The 17049-nt window shown below is 42.0% G+C and overlaps 1 protein-coding gene across 1 annotated transcript; it reads left to right on the plus strand.

The window, feature by feature from the left end:
• The first annotated feature begins 3058 nt into the window (after nucleotides 1–3058).
• On the plus strand, nucleotides 3059–15558 carry LOC146247339 (uncharacterized). Its single transcript, XM_084682864.1, has 9 exons — nucleotides 3059–3120; nucleotides 10584–10663; nucleotides 10799–10937; nucleotides 11056–11149; nucleotides 11287–11383; nucleotides 11582–11857; nucleotides 11963–12148; nucleotides 12545–12672; nucleotides 12768–15558. The coding sequence occupies exons 1-9, from the start codon at nucleotides 3059–3061 to the stop codon at nucleotides 13083–13085; spliced, it is 1380 nt and encodes a 459-aa protein (XP_084538990.1). The 3' UTR covers nucleotides 13086–15558.
• Nucleotides 15559–17049: the final 1491 nt, after the last annotated feature.

Consider the following 17049-nt stretch of genomic DNA (forward strand, 5'->3'; position numbering starts at 1 on the left):
AGGCTGCATGTCTTGGACACTCGGGTGAGGAGAGGGGCGGAGCTGACAACTGATCACCACCTGGTGGTGAGTTGGCTTTGATGGTGGGGGAGGACGCCGGTCAGGCCTGGCAGGCCCAAACGTAATGTGAGGGTCTGCTGGGAACGGCTAACAGAACCCCCTGTCAGAAGGAGCTTCAACTCCCACCTCTGGGAGAGCTTCGATCATGTCTCGGGGGGGGGGGGGGGGGGGGTCCGAATGGGCCATGTTCCGGGCCTCCATTGTTGAAGCAGCTAACTGGAGCTGCGGCTGCAAGGCGGTCTGTCCATGTTGCGGCGGTAACCCTCGAACCCGGTGGTGGACTCCGGAGGTGAGGGATGCCGTCAAGCTGAAGAACGAGGCCTATCGGACTTTATTGGCTGGTAGAGGCAGCTGATGTGTACCGGCAGGCCAAGCGGAACGCGGCTTTGGCGGTCGCGGAGGCAAAAACCCGGGCATGGGAGGAGTTTGGCGAGGCCATGAGAATGTCTTCCAAACGGCTTCAAAAAGGTTCTGGACCACCATCCGGCGACTCAGGAGGGGGAAGCATTGCTCTGTTAACACTGTATATGGTGTTTACCTCGACGGGGGGCGTCCTGGATTGGTTGAAGGAATACTTCGAAGACCCCCTTAATTCCACCAACACACTTTCCGACGTGGAGGCAGAGTCTGGGGCCCTTCTATCTCTGGGGCTGAGGTCGCCTAGGTGGTTGAAAAACTCCGCGGTGGCAGGGCCCCAGGGGTGGATGAGGTCTGCCCGGAGTTCCTTAAGGCTCTGGATGTTGTAGGGCTGTCTTGGTTGACACAACTCTGCAACATTGCATGGACATCGGGGACAGTGCCTCTGGACTGGCAGAAAAAAAGGGGGCCAGAGGGTGTGCTCCAACTTTAGGGGGATCACACTCCTCAGTCTCCCTGGGAACGTCTATTCAGGGGTCCTGCAGAGGAGGGTCCGTTGGATTGTCGAGCCTCGGATTCAGGAGGAGCAATGTGGTTTTCGTCCTGGCCGTGGAACAGAGGACCAGCTCAATACTCTCCTCAGAGTCCTGGAGGGTACATGGGAGTTCGCCCAACCAGTCTACATATGTTTTGTGGATTTGCAAAAGGCGTTCAACCGTGTCCCTTGGGGGCTCATGTGGGGGGTGCTCCAGATACGACCTTCTGAAGGCCATCAAAGCAGCGAAACGGGCTTACAGGACCAAGGTGGAGTCCATCTTCCATGGCTCTGACCCCAGGCGCATGTGGAGTGGACTTAAAGCCATTACTGACTACAAAGGGAGAGGCTCCAGTGAGACCCAGTCCTCTGTCCTACTGCCAGACGAGCTGAATTCCTTCTACGCTCGCTTTGAGAGGGAGAGTGACCCCCCCTGCAGTGGAGTTAAGCCAAGCCAGTAGTGTGCCTACACTAACTGTAGCTGAGGTGAGACTATGCTTTAAGAAAATTAACCCTCGCAAGGCACCTGGCCCAGACGGCATATCAGGTAGGTATATCAGACCAGCTGGCAGGGGTCGTCAGTGACATCTTCAACCTCTCCCTGAACTTGTCTGTACTCCCCACCTGCTTCACGAGGACCACCATTATCCCTGTGCCCAAGAACACCAAGGTCACATGTTTGAACGACTATCGCCCAATAGCACGGACCTCTGTCATCATGAAGTGCTTTGAGCGGCTAGTCAAATCATTCATCTGCTCCTCGCTGCCCCCCACCCTGGACCCTATGCAGTTTGCATACCGGTCCAACAGGTCTACAGATGATGCCATCGCTCCGACTATGCACACCGCTCTCTCCCACCTGGACAAGGGGAATACGTATGTGAGGATGCTGTTCATTGACTACAGCTCAGCATTCAACACCACCATCCCCTCCAGACTGTCTCCAAGCTTGTGGACCTGGGTCTAAGCACCTCCCTCTGCAAGTGGATCTTCCACTTCCTGACGGGGAGGCCACAGGTGGTGAGAATCGATGACCGCACCTCATTTGTACTAATCACCAACACTGGTACCCCCCAGGGCTGTGTGCTCAGCCCTCTCCTATTCTCCTTGTTCACTCACGACTGTGTGGCAACGCACAGCTCCAACCTCCTTGTTAAGTTTGCTGACGACACAACCATCGTGGGCCTCATCTCTGACAGTGATGAGTCAGCCTACAGAGAGGAGGTTGACACCCTGACATCATGGTGTCAGGTCAATAACCTCTCGCTCATCATCAGCAAGACCAAGGAAATGATTGTGGACTATAGGAGGCGGCAGGAGGAGGAGCATGCACCCCTACTCATCAATGGATCTGAAGTGGAGAAGGTCAGCTGCTTCAAGTTCCTCGGGGTGAACATCAGCAACGACCTCACCTGGTCTGTTCACACAGAAAAGGTGGCCAAATTGGTCAAATTCTTCCTGAGGAGACTGAAGAAGTTTGGTATGGACTCAGTCATCCTCACTAACTTTTACAGATGCACTATAGAGAGCATTTTGACTGGTTGTATTACAGTGTGGTATGGGAGCTGCACAGACAGGGACCGCAAGGCCCTACGAAGTGTGGTCCGTTCTGCTGAGTTCATCATCGGCACGAAGTTCCCAGCCCTACAGGACACCTACCACACACGTTGCTTAAGGAAAGCCGTCAGGATTCTAAGAGACTGTTCCCACCCATCCTTCAGTCTCTTTACCCCGTTGCCTTCTGGCAGGCGTTACCGCAGCATCCGGTCGCACACACGCAGACTGGACAACATGACTGATATGGACAGAATTTCTAGGTGCAACCAGGGCGTTGAGGGGGTCCGGTTTGGTGACCTCTGGATCGGGTCGCTGCTTTTTGCAGATTATGTGGTCCTCTTGGCTTAATTGGACCGCAACCTTCAGCTCTCACTGGAGCGGTTTGCAACCAAATGTGAAGCGGCTCGGATGTGATTCAGCCCTTCCAAATCTGAGGTCATGGTTATCGACCGGAAAAGGGTGGAGTGCCATCTCCGGGTTGGGGAGGAGATCTTGACCCAAGCGGAGGAGTTCAAGTATCTCGGGGTCTTGTTCACTAGTGAGGGAAGAATGAAGCGCGAGATCGACAGGCAGATTGGTGCGGTGTCCGCAGTGATGCAGGCTCTGCATCGGTCCGTCCTGGTGAAGAAGGAGCTGAGTCGAAAGGCGAAGCTCTTTACTTACCAGTCAATCTACGTTCCTACCCTCACCTATGGTCACGAACTATGGTTAGTGACCGAAAGAACGACATTGCGAATACAAGCGGCCAAAATGAGCTTTCTCCGCAGGGTGTCCGGGCTCTCCCTTAGAGATGAGAAGCTCGGTCATCCGGTAGGGGCTCAGAGTAGAACATCTGCTCCTCCGCGTTGAGAGGAGCCAGCTGAGGTGGCTCGGGCATCTGATCAGGATGCCTCCTGGATGCCTCCCTGGTGAGGTGTTCTGGTCACGTCCCACTGGGAAGAGGCCCCGGGGAAGACCCAGGACACGCTGGGGGGACTATCTCTCTCGGCTGGCCTGGGAACGCCTCGGGGTCCCCCAGGAAGAGTTGGTGGAAGTGGCCGAGGAGAGGGAAGTCTGGGCCTCCCTGCTTAGGTTGCTGCCCCCGCGACCCGACCCCCGGATAAGAGGTAGATGACGACGACGACTTAAGACAATTGAATCAAATTCAAAATGGCTGAAAGGGGTGTATTTATGTAAATGTACAGATTGCCTCAATATCTTTGTGTCAATAAATCAAATATAATTTTAACAGAAAATATTCTCCGTGGTCTGTTCTCTTCATGTCGTATTATATCCACTTGGTTGAGCTGCTGGCAGTGTTGTATATTGTGATAGTTTTTATCCAATCATAATTCAGTTAGCTTGTGTTGTCAGGTTCTATAAAATCTGCCAGAGGCCTTCAGAATCAACAGAGCAGGCTCCCGTGCGCTGTTAGTGAACGGGATAGCCAATTAGATCTTGAGTCTTCGACACCAAGGCCAGCTAGAAGGCTTTATGCTGAACTTGTTGTGTACATGTCCTGTGATTGGATAAGCACTTGTGAATGCCTGAAAGAGGACAATCCATTAGCAAGAGAGATCAATCCGTTATCAACTGCTGTCGCTCATTGCTGTTTACTATTGCTGTTAGTGTTAATTTTTTTATACCCACGATGGCTGAAGGAGAAGAATTAGATTTGGTTGCAGATATACTTGCCACAACATTTTCAAGACGGACCTTTCAGGAAAAGCTGGAACTTGTGAGAAGAGGTCGGCCAATCCCTATGCTAACTAGCCTGTCCCAGCAGGGAAAGGGGTTTGATCTGATTGAAAGTATGGGACTTTATGCACTGGCCTGTTTGGCTGTGACTATCCCTGTGTCCACTGCTTCTGTTGAGCAGTCATTCTCGGCATTAAAGCGTATTAAAATTTATACCAGAAACACGACTTTCAGCATTACCTTCCATGTCCATAGAAACGGACCTATTGATGGAACTGAAACGCACACAATCTTTACAGCAGAGCCATTGAAGTCTTCTTGAAAAAAGAAAGGAGGATGGATTTTAGATTGTGCATGTTGTGTAGTTTAATTGGACCAGAGAGTCAGCTGCTAAACTGTAACAGGCTATTCTTGCAAGGAGCTGAACATAAGGTCTGCCCTAGTCCGGTTGCCCACATGACTGTTGTCATGTGTGCATTGACTGAGATTTTGGAAAGAGATCAACTCAAGAAGGGTTTTACCAATCTTCGGGAAAGTTTGAAAAGAGTGTTGCGGTTAAAATGTGTCAATAGTGCGAGCCGCTGCAGCCTTTCTGCCTTAGCGTGGGAGAGAGGGAAACAGCATGGATGGGGGATTGTGTGTGTGGGCAGATGTGACTTTATATAGGGTGAAATGGAATAAGAAATGCTATACAAAATGGCTGAAAGGGTTAGGTGTATTTATGAAAATGGCCATATTACCTCAATATCTTTGTGTCAATAAATCTAATATGTTTTTGACTGATGGTTTTTCAAAGCTAATAGGGTTCAAGATTACATCATTTTGAAGTACCATGCGCAATTTCATACAATTTCAACAGTTGGTATGTAGCAGAGAGGCTAGAGACTGACTTGTAACCTTATGCTCATGCGTTCAAAATCCCATTCAGCCTATTGTTGTTGGCCAAACATGAAGTCGTTTTGCTCTCTTGTTGTGCAACTCTTGACCTTCTACAATGTACATTTTTATAATATTTTGCGGAGGAACCCACATCGCTGCTTGCAGCTATATTTGCAGGTGTTTTTGGACCTGCACGATGAGTGGGTGTTTGTGAATTTGTGTCAGACTGTATCACCACCTACATTGCAGACGGTATTTGCGTATAGCCATAAACACACATTTTGTACTTTCTCTCCATACCAGAACATTAATGTGAATTGACAGTGGTGAAAGTTCCTTGCCTGAGATACAGATGAGTTAATATTCTTTATTAGATAACTCCCTTGGTAATTTCGAACTCTGTCTATAGGCAGTATGTGTGTGTGTGTGTGGGCCTTTAAATAGCCTAGTGTGATGTCAGTAACTTCCCTTTGCGTGTTTATGCCACCATCTGCCTCAATATAGAGATGGCTGGACACGGATTGAGATTCCTTTCATGACTGGACACTTGTTTATCTTGCCTGTCAGTCAGTCACTGACATCCCACCTGCCTGGGTGTATAAACAGTGCCATCTGTCCAACCCTACAATATTACTTTACCTTTCCAGGACCTAAATACAGACTTGGTTTTGGGTCATACTATATATTTTTTCTCATTCACATACACTTGAAATCTGAGAAACGTAAATTACTTTTGTGACAAAGTCACAGCCGCTCTGTTCACATGGGGTTGATAATTAAAGTCTTAACCAAGGTTTGTTTCAACCAAATGAAATTATTCACCTGTGAATCCCACATGCATGCACACTCTTCTTGTTTTCCTTGTTGAAGCTTGTTTGGAGTATGGATTTGATGTTTGCCCACGCTCGCCCACTTTATTTTTCTTCAGACCTCCCTGTTCCTGTCATCCTGCACCGTGCTGTCTCTGTCATGACAGCTATAGTGCAATTAATATTTTATTCTCAGCCCTGCTGTATGCCAGCACCATCCTCAGCTTTCCTGGAATTTCAAGTTTACCCACCTCTCTCTCTCTCCTTTTTTTTCCTTTTCTCATCATGCCTCTTCATCATTGTAGAAGGGAGCTGCTAAAGGGATATGTCAAACTGGGACACACACAAACAATTCCTAACTACAAGGTTCTCAACAATAAATATAGGAAGAGGAACAATTAAATGTACCATGAAAGTGAACACCCAGAGGTGGGATCAGGGCACATGGATGAAGTGACATTTAAGATCTAAACTCTTGTGTTGGGGTGAAAATTACAAGAATGATCATGAGCAATACAATCTGAACAACAGGCAGTGATTTGTACAAAACTAGAGAAAGAGAGAGAAGGTTGTTAGGGGTCACAGCACCTCACCAACAGCATGCATAGACAATAAGGGTTCCAGCCAGGGATCAACAACATTGGTGACAAAGAAAGAGAGACAGAGTGAGAGAGAAATAAATATTTCACATTTGCCTTTGTGGATAAGGATATTTCCAATATCCTAGCTTGTCGGGATAATTATTTAAATAAAACAAAAACAGTTTCATTTTGTTTCAGTTTGAGTTCTAAATGTCACAGAATCACATGGAGACGTATGATGCAACACAATGACAGGATCTTTAGAGTAAACAAACCATGCCATGTAAAACTGCATCCATGCCCTACTTGTAGCATTTACAGTAATCACAGTCTGACTGGTGTTTAGAGTTGCATGTACTGGCAGATTGGATTTACATCACACCAACCCTTTAGATGCGAGTTTGATTTAAATAGATGTTTAAAAAGATATTTACATTGTAAAACACAACAAATTCAGAGGTTTCTTATTTTTCTATACACTTTTATATGTCTATATACACTGTACACCTTTCAAAAAAAATTCATGGTTGATATATAACATTGTGCATGCCCACTGAAGAGTGTGAGTAAAGAGAGAACAAAGCAGGGAAGACAGAGCAGAGGGATGTGAAGAACAGACAGATATCGACATCCTTAAAGAACAGGTTTTAAATGCACACTTTCAACTCCAGCACAAACATCCTGCAGAATAAGTCTTTCTGTTGGCAAAGTAATTTCACCAATGATACAGATTAAATCTGGTCAAGAACGAAGATGTATCTACGAATAGAGAATCTCAGTTCTCTTTTCATCATAAACTAGGTTTATACTGTGTCTTGTAAATCAACTCCTGTATGCCTGGGTCTATTATAGACTATGGTAAGTAATGATAGGATCAACAATGATTCTTATAAACGACACAGAGCATACTTGGCCTGAACTTCAGTCGAGGTAAACTTCTGTATTCTCCAGATTGTTTCGTTAAATTTGCTATTCTGGCTGACCTTTTGGAATGTGTGTAAAAATTATGTTGGGTCAGCAGACAGAATACAAGTCCAGGAGACATGTGAACACAATGTGTGACCGTGCGTGTGTCTGTTATTTTAAGCGCAGGTCAGGGTGGGGTTGGGGAGGATGAGTGTGTGTGTGGGGGGGGGTGATGGTCTGTCTTACCTTCTCTCTCCCACACTTGGTAGGCAAGAGCATATGGAGGCAAGGGCCAGGGAGGGAGAGAGAGGATGAGGGGCAGGGTGGCGTGGGGTGTGTAAGGCATGTACAGAACACATTGTGCCAAATGACCCAGTAGGGTATTGGAGTAATGTCAGCTCTGATGTGTAGAAACCTCCAGGAGGATGCAGCCTCATAGGCAGACCATATGAAATGATAACAGAAAACAGTCAGACAAGTATTTTTGAGGTGTGCTTGATTTATAGCAGGGTTCATACTGACTCTACCTATGTTGTTATTTAACTGGCACAAATAGAATCAACTGCATGGTATTGAAGCCAGGTCTGGCTCTGATATAGCAGAGTTTAGAGTATAAGTCTTCACAGTTTCATTGAATGTGACATGGCCAGAAAAGGATTTGTAGTCTTTTTTGAGCATCCCTATGATTTCTAATCTTACTCTCTCAATTTCCTTTTCTCTTTACTCAAGACCGATATGGCGCCTCCCCAGCCAACCCACACGCCCAACAGATAGAAAGTAGATTAACACCATAATTTACAAAGTCCCATTTCAGTCCCATCACTTTCATCAAAAATCTCAACCTGACCTTTCAGCAACAACGTAAACAAGGTTCACAGCACACAACATTATTCTCTGTACCTCTGTTTAACTTTATACAGAATCAAAACAGCAAAAATTGAAAAACGGGACACAAAGGCTGTGTTCGAAAACTTAGACAGCTGTCTTAATCCTTGATGTTTTACTAGACAGGTGTCTAACGAGACAGCTCTCTTCGGGGTAAGGTATCTTAAAAACCGTTGTTTTCGAACAGCCTATTAAGACAGGATGCACGTCATCTCGCTGCGTGTACTCATGTGCTTGCACTAGCGCACTTTGTCAGACGGCAGTCAATTGCATTGAGTTTGTTGTCACACTAAGTCAAGTTAAGCTGTATTTAAACTTGTGTTAGATATAAGCTCAATAGCTCATAACATTTGTGTTTGTATTTCACTCAATTGATAGGATTATGATTAAACGCAGCAACTAGTGTCTGCACTTCACTGCGATGCTAGCTACTGTACGTTATCGAAAAGTCGGAGCAAATTTACAAATTAGGAGTGTTATCAATAAAATAAGTACATTTTCAGCAACTACACTGCCCAATTCTCGATACATTTTTATTCAGATACTGATTTATAAGTACCGTTTAGCTGAAATATGAATTGTAAAAACGTAGAGAGATGGCGGTGAAAGGATTCTGTTTAACTTGTTTCCTACGGTAACCCCGCGCACAGAATTATGGGTAATACGTGCCGCCATTAAGACAGCAAGGCAGCGCAGATGCTCTCTTAAAAAATGACCATTATGTGACGTATTTCAAGGCATCTTATTAGACAGGAAGAGAAGATTTAAGAAATTTCGAACAGACCTCGCTGTCTTAAAAGGAAGGAAGGACGCATTTTAAGAGTTTTCGAACAGAGCCAAAATAACACAAAATTTAACACACAAACCGGACTTTAAATATCAACACACACACACACATTCCCACAAACTGACAGTCAGAGGTTTACACACTTGACACAGTGCAAACACACACTCACACAATACATCCAGTCGACGTAAACAAACAAGTAGTCGTGAATAAAAATTTGAATTTTCATGACAGTTTTTGTTTTTTAGGTATTCTTATTCTGGTTGTTTTTCTGACCATAATTCAATTCACACAACAGAGTGATGAATAAAACAGGGGGATATTCCAGAACGCAGGTTTGTGGGCCTCATTTAAAAGTGTTTTTGCAATCAATGACCCCTTAAATGTATTAGATGTAATTTCAGATAAACATGTAACTACCGCAACTTTCGGAGCAACACCGGCACTGGTCCAGGGTTCTAAATAACACCCGCCAAATGTGGGTTAAAATTCATTGTGGCGTGTGTTAATAAAAACTCACTAGCCAGTTTGGACGGTGATACATGAGGCATTACATGAATGACACATAAGGCTCTCTTCTCAGCATGGTTCTCGGTACGGCTGCAACTAACGATTATTTTAATAATTGATTAATATGTTGATTCTTTTTTCGATTAATCGATGAATCGGATAAAAAAAAAAGGATGCATTTCCAACCCTTTACGCAAAAACAGAACTGACAGTGCAAATTCAAAGTGCAAAAAATCTTCAAAATGTGCACAAACAGCCGCACAATTTTGAAAACGTTATTAATATAAGCGTGGATTTAATGCTATTTTCAGAGATGAGCAATTTCAGTTTTGTTTAAAACTTTATTGAAAATTAAAAGGTTGTGGAAGTAGGCCAGACTTTATTTGAATAAAATAAAATGACACAATTAAAAAAAAAGTTAAGATGTGAGGATTAAGCTATTTTTAAAGATTAGTGATTTTCTATAATTTTATTTGAAAATTCATTGAAAGAGTAAAGGCTGTGGAAGTTTACCAGACATTGTTAAGATACTCGGATCTCCCTTTGAGGTTTTATATTCATAAAAATATTATTTTTCAAAATGGTATGGGTAGTTTTCACCCGGTCCCTAACGCGACGCTGTAAAGTAGCGTCTTCCGAATGTGAGACGAATGTCGAATTTGAAAATAACTTTAACCTCGGTCAATTAAAACACTTATTCGATGTATTTAGTGTGAAATGTTCCCACACCTTGGATGACTTAGGTCATACTGATTTCTCTGCCTCCGCCATGTGTTTCAGAACAACGTTACTTAACATTAACTGTTTATCAATCCGAAGAACGCTGTGAACGCAAGTGCATTCTTTTGAAGAACGTTCTTGCAAGCGTCCTTGCGAGAATGGTCTTGCAAGGACGCAAGGACGGAGAATGAATTGAGATGGTTAGGGTTTTCCTGGACTCGTAGCATTATGATAACACTGACTAACTACAAAAACTAGATAACAAAGCTAAAAAATTGTCCCTCTACCTGTAATTTTACGTCACAACCATCGTCGCTCAGCACATCCGACTCACAGGATACAGTTATTGTTTCAGTTAGCCCCTCCAGAAAACGCCAGAGGCTCGATGAAGAAGCTAAACAAGAGTTAACAATCAAGTGCACATTTTCTTCTGACACTTTGAAATCCATTCCCCCAAAAATAATTTGCCAGCATTTAAGTTAACTTTGAGTTGCAGTGGATTCTAACATGCTGAACTGTTTTACATTGTGTTTTAAATTGGTGGAATCCATTCTTACCGAGAAACCTGGTGGAGAACGCATTTTGAATGAATACAATCGAACCAAGTCCTTGGTGTATGAAACCAGAAGGAAGATGGTGAACATGCTGGCAGCTGACATGACAGAGAATAATGGGTAATTAGCTAATTGTTTTCAGTTGGCCATTGTGTTCTCTGTCAAGCTCTTAGATTAATTTGGAATCTAAATTAAATTCAGGGAATCTGACTGAGAAATCATTTCTTCATTCTTGCAGTACGTCACCACCCAGACAGGTAAAAGAAATGTATGCCAACGGAATTGTGACATTATTCCCCTACCTTCGGGACCCCTACTCTAAGAAAGGCTACGTGAGTTGAACACAGTGATGGTTGTGGTAACGTTAAATGCTATATTGATAGATTTTGAATCCTACCAGAGCATGGTGTCTTTCCCTTTTAAATATTTTTATGAAGCGTCTGTTTTTGTTATCCTTTCCCCCTCCTAGGATTATTATTATGATGCTGAGAGTGGCACTGGGTACTTGGCCTGGAGGATTAAAACTATTCAGAGATGCTCTGCTAAAAACAGAAGATTATCATTTGAAGTTAACTAATATCGCAAATTTGTATTAAAAAAAAAGAAAGATAAATCACAGAATCAGTTATTGTCTTTGTTGCACATAATGTTTCTCTCTACAATAATGAACAAAAAATATTTTCTAAGTAAGTAAGAATCCAAGTTATTTGTGTTTTTAAATGTACATGGTTGTTGTCCGTATTGAAAATATATTTTCCCATATTGTTTATCATCAGTGGAAGGAACATCTGGTGAAGAAAAGTCTGGAGGACCAACTGTCAGACGAGAGTCCCAATTCGTTCCAGACGCTGTCCTGAGTGAAGATGAGTGCAAGGAAGCAATGTCAGTGATGAGACATTCAGTTGACAAGGACATCGTGAAGAACAAGATGAAGTTGACATTTGACTATCGCCGCAACATGGTTCGCAACCCCCTGCAGTCAAGCAACATACTGTCTGACTTTCCACGTTTCAAAGACGTCAAAGGCTTGGTAGTATTCTGTCGTTATCTGGACTTAATTTTTTACAGTAGATATGTATTTTAGTGATCCTCAAACAACTACTAACTGTGACTGTGAAATCCTGAAATTGTCACCCCAATCCAAGTTGAACAGGATTTTGTTCTGATGTTTGGAGAGGGTGTTTCAGACAAGCTTCTGGAGCGGTGGACGACCACATACAAGAAGAAGATCATCCAACAATGTAGAAAGCTTCCATCCACCAGTGAGCTTGAAGATCTCCTGATGGCAGCTGATGCTCCTGAGGATGGCACAGAAGTGGATGTTGACTCTGGCAAGCTGCTTTTAAACATACTGTTCATGTTGTAATGCACTGAAAGACTTGTAATATACCGATATGTATCATGTGTATATCTACATCGGGGGTGCTCATTCCTGGTCCTCGAGAGCCCCTGTCCTGCATGTTTTAGATGTTTCCCTGCTCCAGCACACCTGATTCAAATGAATGGTCATTACCCGGCTTCCACAGAGCTTGATAACAACCCATTGATTTGAATCAGGTGTGCTCGAGCAGGGAAACATCTAAAACATGCAGGACAGGGGCTCTCGAGGACCAGGATTGAACATCCCTGATCTACATAATACCTACAACTCGATGTCTTGTTAACATTACAGATGGACTTAATTATGTTGATGGTCCAAGTGTGTTAACATCAAACTTATTTTACAGGTTGGGACAGTGACCTCTCATCGCTTTTGCTGCTGTTACACCTGATTCCTCCCTCTGCTCAAGGTCGGAAAAAACCAGGAAAGGTGTCGGCAACACACGCAGAGAAACATCTTGTGATCTTCAAGAAGGTTGGTATTTTTTCTTAATTTAGTATACACTGTTTTGAATGATACTACAACCATGTAATTCTAATAATCTTTCCCATGTGTGTTTGTCTTCTCAGACTGGAACAAGCATCCAAGAGCATCTCGATGCCATCACTACAAGCACTCAACCCTATCTCCTGGCTGTTGGCGTTAGGAAGAATGCAATCCACCAGTTCTTCATCATTCTTGACAAGAATGCCATACCTTGCAGGTCAACCTTTTCTCTGGGTGCTTTTGATGAAATCTTTAAGGCCCATTTTGTGTTTGGCACATCATACAACACCATGCTCCACAACATGTACACGTTCATCCAGACAACCGTTTACAATATTGATGTTGGGAAAGTCAAGGAGAGTCCTTGTGTTGCTGAAGTTAGGGCGAGGTTGCTTCATTAGTGCTTGAAGTTTCTCCACCGTGAAGTATTTTGTTTGTCAGGCCGAGTTAACTTGTTCAAATATGCTTGTTAGACATTTACGATTAGTTCACGGTTACTTACCTGGAAAAAATCTCTGTCTTAAATGTGTTCAGTCTGGATGTAGTTCTGTGTTTGGTACTTTTTCTGGTTTTAGGAAACATTTAAACACCAAACACAATGAGTATATAGACCAGCAGTTTGACACTGATGTAAATTCATGCAGTACAGGAGAGGCAGTGTCAGATAATTCATACGTGACAGCCACCACATCTGATGTGGATGATACAGCCGAAACATCGGAACTGTCAAATAGGAGCACTCTAGACATGTGTGCCAGTGCTGTTGCATCACTCAAGGCAGCAGGATTAAGTCAGTCTACTGTAAATAGTTTTGTTTCGTCCATGGAAGAAGTGGTTTCCGAGATACATTGTCAGGCTAAAGATGCAGCTTTATGGTGCTTATCTACAGAGGACAAGAAAAATAAGAACAGAATAGAACAATCATTCCAAAAGTTGGAAAACCCATTCACAACTTTAAATTCAGAAGTTAAACCAAACAAACACTTTAAACAGAAATGGGGAAATGTTGAGCCTGTTGAAAAAGTGCAAGGAACAAGATTTGACAGCCGAAGAAACAAAACTACTGGGACATATGACCAGGTCGTTGTAACTGATAAGTTTGCATATGTTCCCATTTTGGAAACATTGAAGACAATTTTTCAAAACCCTGAACTTCCAGACATGGTAAAGCCCAGGCACATCTCCAAGGAAGGTGTATATATAGACTTGATAGATGCCACTTATCTTAAAGAAAGTCCCCTATTTTCTATTAAAAAAGATGCCTTACAAATTCAACTGTTTTACGATGATTTTGAAACTGCAAATCCATTGGGTTCTAAAAAGGGTTTACATAAATTAGGTGCTATATATTTTACGTTAAGGAATTTCCCGCCAATCTTTAATTCCTCTTTGATAAATATTCATTTGGGTGCACTTTTCCATACACAGGACATCAAACATTATGGTTTTGATTTGATACTTGAGCCACTTGTCAATGATCTGAAAGTACTCGAGACAGAAGGACTCAACATTTTTATGTTTGAACATTTGATTCATGGTACCATAGTTCAGGTCACTGGGGACAATCTTGGTTTGCATGGTCTTTTTGGGTTTGTGGAGTCATTTTCGGCTCGATATTGCTGTCGTTTCTGTCTCCTTGAGAAACATTGTTTTCAAACTGTGTTTTGTGAAGATGAACCAGAAGTTGTACTAAGAACTGTTGATATGCATGCACAACACTGTCAAACTATACAAACGGATCCTACGCTACCTCATGTATATGGTGTGAAACGCAGTTGTCTGTTAAATTCTCTTCAGTATTTCAACACAGCCAACAATTTTTCTGTAGATATCATGCATGATATTTTAGAGGGTGTTGCTCAGTTTGAAGTGAAACTTGTTCTGCAGTACATTCAGGAGAATTTTCTAAATGCTGAACAACTGGCTGGTAGAATACATGCTTTTGACTACGGTTACAATCAGCAGCGAAACCGTCTGCCAAGAGTTAAGTTGTTTAATGGAAGTTATGATTTAGGGTTGAATGCCATACAGTCTTGATGCTTATTGCGCAATATGCCTTTGCTTTTTGGTAATTTAATAGAGACAGGTGACAAGTGCTGGCTTCTTCTGCTTTTACTTCTACAGATTGTTAACATTGTATTTTCACCAGTTCTGTCAGATGGCATGACCATTTATCTCAAACATTTAATTATTGATCATCATCGGCTCTTCAAGCAGTTATTTCCTACAATCAACCTCTTGCCAAAGCATCACTTTATTATACATTACCCTCGAATTATAAGGACTGTCGGACCAATTTTGCACATGTGGTGCAAGCGTTATGAAGCCAAACATAATTTCTTTAAGAGACAATTAAAAAGCTTTAAAAACATTACAAAGACGTTAGCAAGAAAGCACCAAAATTGTATGGCAATGTATCAGGAGTCCTTTAGCAAAGAAAGATTAACTGTTGGTCCAGGAAAGATGCTGATGCTTAGTGAGCTCAAAGGTGCAGATATTGCTTCTAAATTTGGAGCTGTAACTAGTGTGTTTTCTGCCAAGTGGATAAAACATAATGGTACAGAGTACCGCCGTGACTTCATTGTCTGTACTGAAGTAGCATTTGAGATGCCTGTGTTTTATCAAAGTAAAACTATTTCTGTGAAAAATGACAGTGTATTGCTCTGTGGAAAACTGATGGAAACTGTTTTTTGATCACCATTACCATGCTTTTAAGGTCAGGTTGCATCCAGACGGAGTTCTAAAGGTGTTTAACATAAATGAACTGTTTTACTTCAAACCATTTGATACTCAAATGACTTATGGAATGAGAGATTCTATCCTGTATGTAATTCCATATTGCCATTTTATGCAGACCTGAGGTCAGTGGTTTAAAGGGGTTGTGTGTTCTCCTTGAAATGCTTTGATACTTTGGCCTGATGAAAATAAAGTTGTTGAATGCATTATTTTGTGGTAACTTGTGATTACTTACTTAAGGTATATTTGACATTGTAACATTGAAACATTTTAAGTATTTGCAACCTGACATTGACAATAATAACTGATGTTTAGATTAAACACCAAAGTTTACACAAGTGTGGTGTAAACTCTTATCTCAATGTAGTGATAATTAGCATAGGAATTTAACTCAATTAGAGTTTTTTGGAAGAATGAATTAACACTACTTAGAATAATTATTACACTGTCAAGAGTTATTTAACCTGTAGTGTCAAGCAACTCAATACAGTGTATCCGAGTGTTAGTGTTAAATTTAAACAACTCAATACAGTGTAAGCGAGTGTTAAGATTTTACTCGATTTAGAGTTAATTCAACTCTAAAATAATAACACTTGGAAAAGAGTAAATTTAACACCAATTCCGGTTAGGACCAAATACACTCAGGAAAAGTGTTAAATTGAACTCTTTTAGTGTTAGTTTGACACTGCAAATTTTACTGTGTAGTACCTCCTAGTTTCCCATTAACACTGTGCCGTAATGCTACATGATAACGTTTTGTATGCCCATTGGCTGCGCGCAGTTGGAAGTGAAACCAGCGTGAGAAACCGTGGAAACGAATAGGGCTGTCACAATAACTACTTTCTGTTGTGCGATATATTGTACCAAAATTAATTGCAATAAACTTACAATTTTTTTTTTGTAATTTTCAGACAATTTTATGCCACTGATTACATAATGACCTGCGCATCGTCCGTTATTGTTTACAACGTTAACAGGGCTACTTGGTGATTATATATTTTTTTTAAATGTTCTTTTAAAATGGTTTAGTTCTTAGAATTAGTTTAACTGTTGTAATAACTTAATTTAAGATCCGTATATGCTTATTGTCTCCACCTTCCTGACATTCCTAAATTCCGTGTTTGTGTAACATACATGGCGAATTAACCAAATTCTGATTCTGATGACTTTGTCAGTTAACACCACAACAATGGCATTAACAAAAACTGTAAGCTATTAATAGTAAGCAACACTCATCATCATTTTAACAGTGAAATAGGTATAGGCTTTATTTAGCTTGCTTTGCCGAGCTAGAACAACGACGGAGACAAATATTCAAGTTTAATCCGACACAATACTTAAGCAGTCATACAAAAAACACGAAGTAAAAAGAACAACGTATATTTGGTGAGTCTGAGTCGTATGTGAAACGTATGTTCCATCTAAAATAGTAATATTTTAAAAAATCAAGTGAAAGGAATACTACAGTACTAATTATGGAAGCAAATCGTGACCAAAATTCAAATGAAAATGCATTTCCAGAAATGCTTTTTCATTTTAAGAATGTGGCTGCATTATTTGACTCATAAATAAAATGAGTAATCAATCATTCTATTTGCATTTTAATTTTCTTCTTTAAGACTGCTCATT

Source organism: Hypomesus nipponensis, chromosome 19 (assembly GCF_054491055.1).
Source record: "Hypomesus nipponensis isolate SF chromosome 19, ASM5449105v1, whole genome shotgun sequence".
NCBI lineage: Eukaryota > Metazoa > Chordata > Actinopteri > Osmeriformes > Osmeridae > Hypomesus > Hypomesus nipponensis.

Bases quoted from the DNA above. Each gene is read 5' to 3' on its own strand.
- LOC146247339 (XM_084682864.1), top strand. From the start codon at position 3,059: ATGAAGCGCGAGATCGACAGGCAGATTGGTGCGGTGTCCGCAGTGATG. The intron at 11,858-11,962 runs GTCGTTATCTGG...CCCCAATCCAAG, and splicing joins CAAAGGCTTGGTAGTATTCT to TTGAACAGGATTTTGTTCTG. The intron at 12,673-12,767 runs GTTGGTATTTTT...TTGTCTTCTCAG, and splicing joins ATCTTGTGATCTTCAAGAAG to ACTGGAACAAGCATCCAAGA.